This window comes from Onychostruthus taczanowskii, unplaced genomic scaffold, assembly GCF_017590055.1.
Source record: "Onychostruthus taczanowskii isolate IOZ18803 unplaced genomic scaffold, ASM1759005v1 scaffold60, whole genome shotgun sequence".
In the NCBI taxonomy this organism is placed as follows: Eukaryota; Metazoa; Chordata; class Aves; order Passeriformes; family Passeridae; genus Onychostruthus; species Onychostruthus taczanowskii.
In genome coordinates, this window is record NW_024503680.1 from 148,708 (window position 1) to 157,916 (window position 9,209).

At 42.7% G+C, this 9,209-nt stretch overlaps 1 protein-coding gene across 1 annotated transcript; it reads left to right on the forward strand.

Moving 5' to 3' along the window:
• The first annotated feature begins 1,050 nt into the window (after positions 1-1,050).
• On the forward strand, positions 1,051-6,934 carry EIF2S2 (eukaryotic translation initiation factor 2 subunit beta). Its single transcript, XM_041419299.1, has 8 exons — positions 1,051-1,249; positions 2,146-2,249; positions 3,235-3,370; positions 3,651-3,751; positions 4,147-4,295; positions 5,112-5,168; positions 5,584-5,669; positions 6,460-6,934. The coding sequence occupies exons 1-8, from the start codon at positions 1,066-1,068 to the stop codon at positions 6,633-6,635; spliced, it is 993 nt and encodes a 330-aa protein (XP_041275233.1). The 5' UTR covers positions 1,051-1,065; the 3' UTR covers positions 6,636-6,934.
• Positions 6,935-9,209: the final 2,275 nt, after the last annotated feature.

Here is a 9,209-nt window from a genome sequence, read left to right on the forward strand (position 1 = left end):
TGCCTTCAGTAGAGCCTGTATGAAACATGTATGCTTCAGAAAATGGGAGGAATACCACAAGAACAGGATGTGTAGGAGAATAATAAGTGCAAGGAAAGGTTGTGTTGTGGGGAGAGGGAAACCACCAGACTCCTGGGGGTAACTGGGCAACAAGTTGGAAAGCTGCTCCTTGGTGAAGTGCTGGCTCTTTCCTGAGCGAGGGTGTTCATGATGGTGAAGTACAGCTCTGTGAGAACATTTCTTCCATTACTGGATAAGGAACATGGGAGAAAATGTGTAAAAGGGTTGTATTTAATATAAACTGTGGTGTGACAGTCCAGGCAGATGTGTAACAAAGTGACCAACAGCTAGGATGTCAGCTTGTGTCTGAAGTGAAACAAAAAGCTTTCATGTGTTGGAATGAATCGCTCAGGTCTGCAGATGATGAATAAGTCAAAAGTGAGTCTGGGGTTAGTGCCTTCTTCACAGCCAGACAAGGTGAATTAAGCTGCTTTGCTGGCTAAGGAGCTCATTAACAGCTTTTAATCACTTGGTGTCTGAGGTTCAGTTTCTCAGTCTGGGGAGGGAGAAGGATGAGACCTTTGCCATTTCAGTGTTCAGAGCTGATGCAGGTCTTGCTGTATCACCAGCCCCTTCTAGGTTTCCTCCTCATCCACAGTGTTCTTGTCAAGAGAGTGCTAGCAAATCTTGCCTTGAATAAATCTGGGAATCAATATGTCTCCCAAGTGGAAGTGATATGAGATCAGACCATGTGCTTTGGTGGGGTTAGATTGTCTTCTGTGTTGAATGGTGCTGTATTACTGCAAAATTGGAGTCCATAATGGTCATAAAATAGAGATGGTAGCCAGTCTGTCAGAGAGCCACAGCTTTAACATATTTTCAGCTGCACTAATAAATAGGGGACAGGAAACTTGGACTACAGGAAAAGTAGCCGGTGCTGTGAACTCATTTTTTCCCTTGTAATTGACACAGTTGAGGTTGAAGCCCAGGAGCAGTTTGGGAAAAGTTTCAAATAATAAATAGGGGATGATTATTGAGCTGCTAACAAGCTCTTGACTTTTACAGATGATTTTCGATCCTACTATGAGCAAGAAGAAGAAGAAAAAGAAGAAGCCCTTCATGCTGGATGAGGAAGGAGGAGGAGACACACAAACAGAAGAGACTCAGCAATCAGAAACAAAGGAAGTTGAACCAGAGCCAACAGAAGACAAAGATGTTGAAGCAGATGAAGAAGACAGCAGGAAGAAAGGTAAAGTGAATCCATGTAGATAACTCTCAAAGGTGCTGTTTTGAGACTACAAGCCCAGTTTCAAGAATTTGGCATCCCAGAGTACAACACCAGAGCCTTGGTGTGCTCAGAGGTTCGTGAGTGATCTCTGCTGCCTGTTTGGAGGGCAGCTTGCCCTCTTGCTTGGAATCACATTCACGGACACCACCAAGCCCCCAGGGGTTTATGTAATTTCCAGTTTTCTAACTCAAACAGTCATTTATGTGAGGCACTGAGAGTCTCTAAAATAGTGTGAAGTTTTAAATCTTCCACGTGCAGCTGTTGCAATAATTCCAAATTATGGCTCGTTTTCATTTCAACAACTAAGCAATAGTGTGAATAACAGAAACATGGTTAAAGGAGTTCCTAGTTTTTGGACAATTCTGAATGTGATAACCAGAGTGTTCTTTGGAATCTTTCAAGAAGTGTGTGATTGTGTATAAAATCTTGCTTTTGAAATTGAGGCCAATGTAATTTCAGGATTACCTAATTCAGAGTGCCATTAACTTAAATCCAGTTTGTTGATAAAGTTGGCTCCTGCTGCAGACCAAAGAAACTGTATCTTTCTCCTGCACATGTAATTTTTTTGTCCAAGCATCTCTAATGACAGAAGTGACTAATTTATCTTGTACAGCAGAAACAAAGATTAAACATTTAAAGAATCAAAAGACACAGTTAGAAGGTGCAGAAACTAAAACAGTATTTTGGGGCAGGGGGAGTGATCTCTTCAAACCTGAAGGATATCCACAGGGGTTACAGATCATTGCTTATATCTTACTGTGATGTTTTAAAGATTTGGATGTAAATGAGAAACCTTAATGTCTGAACTGTTTCTACAGTTATACTTCTTTAGGCAATCCTTTGGTTTTGTTTTTTAGATACAACAGATGACTTGGATGATTTAAACTTCTTCAATCAAAAGAAAAAGAAGAAAAAAACAAAAAAGATATTTGATATAGATGAAGCAGAAGAAGGTGTAAAGGTTTGTTTACACCATTGTTTACATAAGTTGACTATGGCTGAAAACTCTCTTTCTTCCATTTTCTTGAGATTGGCAGTGCAGGAGTTGTCTCAAGTCTGTCATTGTGTCTTGGTGCAGTTCATAACTAAACTTTACATGCCTTTCATTTTTTTTTGATGAACATGTTGCTCCTGCCTGGGCTTTTTGTCCAGAAGTGGAAAAACCTGCCTGCTCTGCACAAAGAGCAAGTAATTCACCAGTCTGTAGGAAGGGCTGATTAACCTTCAGGTTAATTGTCTTTTGGGGTTAGAGAGATAACTGGATGTCACACACAGAACAGTCCTCTAAAGGCCAGCACTTCAAATAAAGTGCATATATCTGCCAAGAAATCTGTTTTCACTCTGGTGTTTTCTTTAAAAAGGATTGGCTACTGTGCTGTGTTCCAGAAGGTGTACAAGATATTTTTACTCTTCTCAAGTTTTATTCCAAGTAGTGTTTTTGTATCACATGTCAGTGTAACTGGCAAGCCCAGAGAGCAAGAGGACAGAGAAATGTTATGTTATGCATAAACCTCCTTTTCAGATTCTGCCTTTTGGGGAAGAATATGTTCCTCTGATCTGCCTCAGGGGACAAAATACTTGCTCTGTGTTCTGTCAGTGTGCACAACTGTGATAACAAATGAGAGTAGCACAGCTTTGCTTTCCCTTACCTCTGCCATGAGGGGTGTTTTGTTCCCTCCTGTCCTCAGATGACTGCTGCCTTTAAGTGCAGTCTGACCTTGTTCCTGGCTAGCCAGAAGTTAAGCCAGAAGGTGCAAATCTGGCCCTGCTTATGGCAGTAGTGCAGGGTATAAGGCTCTCTTGAACATTCTGAAATTCCATTCTTACCTGTTGGGTTTCGGGGCTGTGGTGTTTGTCACCAGTATTCACCTGTGCAGCTGGTGTTATTTCTGGTGCTATGGAGGGCTGTGGTTAACATGGATAAACTACAGCCTTACTTTTTGCAGGAACTGAAAATTGAAGGAGATGTGCCAGAGACAGTAGAACCTGAAGATGACCTTGATATCATGCTGGGCAATAAAAAGAAGAAAAAGAAGAATGTGAAGTTTCCAGATGAAGATGAGATAATGGAGAAGGATGAAGGTACGAGTATAACCTTGCTCAGTGACATGTTGAAAGTGAAACGTAGTCCACCTTGTATGTAAATAAGTTCCGTTCAAATGCCTTTTTTGTTCCAGAATTTATCAGAAAAATGTTCTGTAAAAGCACTACATAAATGTCCCATGAGTGCTGGTGACCCTTTTTGACAGAGAAGACTTGAGTTCACATCTTAGTGAAATTTCTCCTGTGTACCTTTTAGAAATCTTGTAAGCATGAGGTTAAAGAACGTTTCTTAATTAATCCCCAAAAATTTTCTTTACAGCATTTGAGGATGAAGATAGCAAAAAAGATGATGGGATTTCTTTTAGCCTTCAGTCAGGACCTGCGTGGGCAGGCTCAGAAAGGGACTACACATATGATGAGGTAATGTTCCAGAGACTTCTAAAACGTATTTTCCATATTCATTTGTATCAGTAGAGTGTTATGCTCATATTTCCTATTTCTAACTTCAGAGTGAAGGACTTGCAGTCAGTAGCTCATGAGCAGAAGCTAACAAGGCATGTTTTCTATGACAGTAATTTTCACAGGGGGCAATATTTGTCTAGCTCAAACACCTCTGCCATGGGCAGAGGAAACCCTTGGGGAAGCAGTGTTGGGATTTTGCATTTATCAGAACACTTTAAATGCGTTCTGAGCAGGTGGGGAAATGCTCTTAGGCAGAGCTAGTCTGATATTCACTGTGAATGCTGTGGCTGTTAGAGGTGAGGTGCAGTGAGGACTGGCAGGTGCTCATGTGGCTGTGAATCCCTTCTTTGCAGTTGCTCAATAGAGTTTTTAACATCATGCGGGAGAAGAACCCGGACATGGTGGCCGGAGAGAAGCGGAAATTTGTCATGAAGCCCCCGCAGGTTGTGAGAGTAGGGACCAAGAAAACGTCTTTTGTCAACTTCACAGATATCTGCAAATTGTAAGTTTCCAGTTTGGATTTCCCAGGAATAGCAGATGGGTGCACTGCTCTATTTCCTGTAGAGTTTTCTGGCAAGTGGCTTTGGCAAACCAGGAGTGGAAGCTATTTCAGTCAGAGAGCTCATTACATTTCTCTGTGAGAAGATATTTCTGAACATGATTTATTGAGATAATTTCTAATTTTATACTTAAATTACGAAAATGGTACATGGGCTGAAACTTGCTGAGTTCATTGGGTTCTAGAAAGTTGGGTCACCAGTGACATTTATGTGCAAGCCTTGAGGAAAAGGATGGGAAAAGTTCTTTCTAAATTGAGCTGAGTACAAATACTGTTCTCATGGTAAATGAGATGGACTCCAGTAGTGTTATCCCACTGTTTCCTGCAGTGGTATCTGTGTCTTAATTATGTCATGTGAAGGCAGGTCTGTTCTTTTTGAGCACTTCTGGGAATGCAGATCTGATGGGTATCAAAAGTGTGCCAGAAGACAGGCCTGGTGAAACCCTGCTGAGGATCTGGATGGTGCACTAAGGGGCGTTTTTAATGGTAGTACTAATGTTTCTTCAGGGGATGGGTCAGTAAGAATGAAAAATCTTTAATGGAAAACTTTTTTTTCACTAGTTGATGTAATTTTGAGCTGGGGACAGTGGGAGGTTTTCTTGTGTCCTCATTAATTGTGTGTGTGCTCTTTGGTGCAGACCCCTGGCACTGCTCCCTTTGAAACTTTCTGACTTAAGTTGGATTTACCCTGCCAGACTTGTATAAATACCAAATTTCTCTGAAGGGGGAAGGTTAAACATTTCCTTCCTTTATTTTTAGATTACATCGTCAGCCAAAACATCTCCTGGCATTTTTGTTGGCAGAATTGGGTACAAGGTAAGGCTGCTGGGCTGTGTGTGTCCTTAGGATTGATATTGGTCAAATGTAACATTTTTGGGGTTAGATCTGTATAGATGTGCTGGACATGAGGCTTTTGTTCCCTGCACTTCAGTGCTGTGCTGGGTGATTGAGGAGAGACCATTTTAGTGAGGAGGTACAGAGGGAAACTCCAAGTCCAAGGGAATGGTCTTGTTTATTCCTCTGAGACGGACAGGTGAGGGTTGTGCCTGGGCAAAACTTCCTGTAGGAAGTAGCTCTTAAGTACCTCAGAATTTTGCATCATTTTGTCCCTACAACACAATTCTGGCTGTGCTCTTCTTGAAGAATATATCCTTGTCTTGCTTCATGTTCCTGATTTGTTTTAATGCTTCACACCTGCAAATCAAATAATTAATTTTCTCTTTTCAATTAGTGGTTCAATAGATGGTAACAACCAACTGGTAATCAAAGGAAGATTCCAGCAAAAACAGATAGAAAATGTCTTGAGAAGATATATCAGTAAGTAGAACTCCCTTTCCCCCTGCAGATTTCTCTCAGGCCCCTTGTGATGCCCATGGGCTCATGTATGGCCCAGGTGTGTGCCCACCATGGAGGAGCCACAACTGTCCTTGTCATGGAATAATGCAAATACAGGTGGTTCTGCCCTGCACTAAAGCATGCCAAGGAAAACAGCATTTGAGAACTGCTTGTTTTCATCTGAGCCTCATATCTTGGCTTTGATGAGGACTGTGGAAAACAATACTAATTGTTGATTTTACAGTCTGTGGTACCCTGTGAGTTGACAGATGCAGTGTTAAAATACGTTCTGTTCAAATGCCTTTGTTGTTCCAAAATTTATCAGAAAAATGTTCTGTAAAAGCACTATATAGATTTCCCATGAGTGCTGGTGTCAGTTTTTGACAAACAGAGAAGACTAAGAGTCCACATCTTAGTGGAATTTTCTCCTGTGTACCTTTTAGAAATCATGTAAGCACGAGGTTAAAGAATGTTTCTTAATCAATCCCCAAAAGCTTTTTGTGCCACAGCTGGTCAGAGGACTCAGATTGTGTCACAAAGCTCCTGCTTTAGTGCTCTGTCAGTACCAGAGCTGCTGAGACCTCAGCAGGGAGCAGCAGTGGGAAATCTGCACCGGTTATTAACGTGAACACGGTGTCAGTGCACCATGTGCCACACAGAAGCTCCTCTTGGTTAACCGGGGGCGAGTTTAGTGTTCCCAGGCAGCCCCTGTGAGCTGGTGGGTGTGTTTGAGCAGCAGCAGCAGCAGGTTAATGCCCTTTGTTCCCTGCAGAGGAGTACGTCACCTGCCACACGTGCCGCTCCCCCGACACCATCCTGCAGAAGGACACGCGGTTATACTTCCTGCAGTGCGAGACCTGCCACTCCCGCTGCTCCGTGGCCAGCATCAAAACAGGCTTCCAGGCTGTCACAGGCAAGAGAGCACAGCTCCGTGCCAAAGCTAACTAGGTTTGCTAACCAACGCTGGAGCTGGCAAAGTGTTCTGGGGAGATGGGACTGGACAGGTTTGCCATCGGAGTGGATTTACCATTGTATTAAAGCGAGGTTGTAAAAACGACAAGAAATTTGGCTTTTGATTGATTGGTCTGTGAAATCCTTGCAAGATGCAGATCCTCAAGCTGTTCACGTACATTTGCTCATTGAATATATTTTACCAACTGTAAGGAGCGTGGTGGGAAAGGAGGTGCTTTTTAATCCGTTCAGACTTCTGTAAAACACGAGATAAATTAAAGATACTATAACAGTGAGTGTCTTGGATTTGGATTTTTCCTTCAGTTTCCTCTTCAAACTCTGGTGGGAATGGTTGGTGTGTTCTTCTGCAGATCATGTCACTGAGCTATGTCCAAGACCCAGAATGAAATTTTAAGATAAAGGTTATTTTGCTTTTACATAACAGGCTTATTTTAGTTATGCTGTCATGAAACAGAGAAACCAGTCACAGAGTCCCAGGGCTGACAGGCCAACATGAGCCCTGCTCCTGCTTGTACAGCCATGGGTGCCTCGTGCACAGGCTTAATTAGGCAAAAATAGCTCTGAGACAGTTCAGACACCAGATTGGTGCTGAATCTTAACACAGAATCAATAAACTGTACTGTAAGTTTTCATAGTGTCATAGTACTAAATTTTGCAATTTCTAATAGAGTTTATATTTCTGAAGTCCTGCACTCTTCATCACTTTAAAAAGAATCTAAATGCAGCAAAAAACAAAAAAGTAATAGGTCTCATTGTCATTGTATGGTGGTTGCAACACAATTCTATAAATCCTGAATTTGCAGGAGACACTGCCAAGTAATTTGGGTTCCAAATTAACTCTTTTTGCTTCAGGATCTTCCCATGCCCTTCCTCTGCTGGCAGTGTCTGACCTCGAGGGGACACCTGGTGTTGTCCTCGCTGGGTTTTGTGTAGAAGTTCTTCCAGCTGGGAATGCAGATGGGGAGTGAAGGTCCCCCCTGGGTTGCAGAAGTGGGGACAGTTGTCACTTGGTTGCCAAAATGTCCCAGGGGGAGGGAAAGGTGCAGCAGCTCAGGGCCCCGGGCACCACCCCTGCAGGTCAGGGGAGCAGCCTCCTCCCCAGGGGAGCTGGTCCTTCTGAAGGCAATACAGCAAACACCACAACTTGAAGGGTTTCTACTGAGTTTTAACCTTTGTATGTTAACACAGAGCACGGTATTGCTGGGGAGTCACTCACTTGCTATTTGAAAACTTTGACAGTGCTGTAAGGTGAAAAATCAAGGTTTTGTGGTTGGTTTCTCAAAAGCATTTTGAATTTCAAGTGAGCTATAACAATGTTGGATGTATCTTAAAGTGAATAAAGCCAGGATCAGTGCCTCTTGTAACATTATTGTTGTATTCTTGTTTCTTCCTCTAGCAAAGAGTCTCCTGTTGGGAGTTAAACCTTGGAGAGGTGCGAGTTGCCTTGTTGTTTTGGTGACTGGCTGGTGGGGCACCCTGAAATAGCTGAAGAGCAATGATACTTTGTTTTAAAGTGCTTGTTTTTCCCTGGGTCAAATACCTTTAACATACTTAAAAAAATGCAGTGTGGCCTTGAGCTGGTGCTGTATTTTTGTGCTTTAAATGAAAAGCTTGATTTAGTGAAATTGGATCAAAAAGATCCAGGTTAATAAAGAAATAAATAATTGTTCCAACCTCTCACCTGTGAGCTCTGGCTTGCAGGAGAGTTTCATAGGTGTGTTTTGTAGATGTGCTTTGAGTCTGTGCATGAAACCCTGAAGGCTTTTAATGACTGATATTTGAGTGCAGCATCTTGTGCTGTAGGCTGAGATCCTGCTGTGGAATAAGAAGAACCTCACTAATGCAGGAAAAGCCTGTCTAGGAGCAAATATCAGTTGGGGCTTTTTTTTTTTTTTTTTTTTTTTTTTTAGGAATAGCTTCCCAGTACAGTCAGGTAATGTTGTATGAACACAAGTGCCTCATGCTGCTTGTGAGGCTGATGTGAATTTGAAGTGCAGTTGTGTTCAGAGGCAAAAAAGTTTTTACTTGAGCTGGCTGTGAGAAAGCAGCTTAGGGATGGAGTTCTTAACAGAGGAGTTGTGGTTCCCTGTGTCTGTGTGCAGGTGCCTTTTTAGAGGCAGAGCTGGTTTTTTCTCTTCAGCTGAAAATTGGCTGTGTGGAGATATGGGAGCCAGATTTTAGGTACTGAAAGTCTCTGTACAGGAGCTGGGCTGCTCCTCTCCATGGGTTTTGCCATGCCCAGTTCTCCACCTCATCCAAATAGTCTGAGCTGTGCAGGGCTGGTCCTTCCCAGCAGTGAAGGTGAAACATCTTCCAGCCCAGACCATTCAAGAGAAACTCATGAGGCTTGTTCCTGGAGGTGCTGGGAGAACAGAATTGCTGTTGTGCTCAGTCAGCCTGAGCTTTACTGATGCCTTGGAAGAACAATATCCCCTCTTCTGCCACGATGTGCTTTTATCTCCACTGTCAGGGGGTTGCAGCTCAAGGGGTTGGGGACCTTGCTTATGTCCCTGAAGTAACCAAGGATTGGGAACATCTCATCCCCTAACT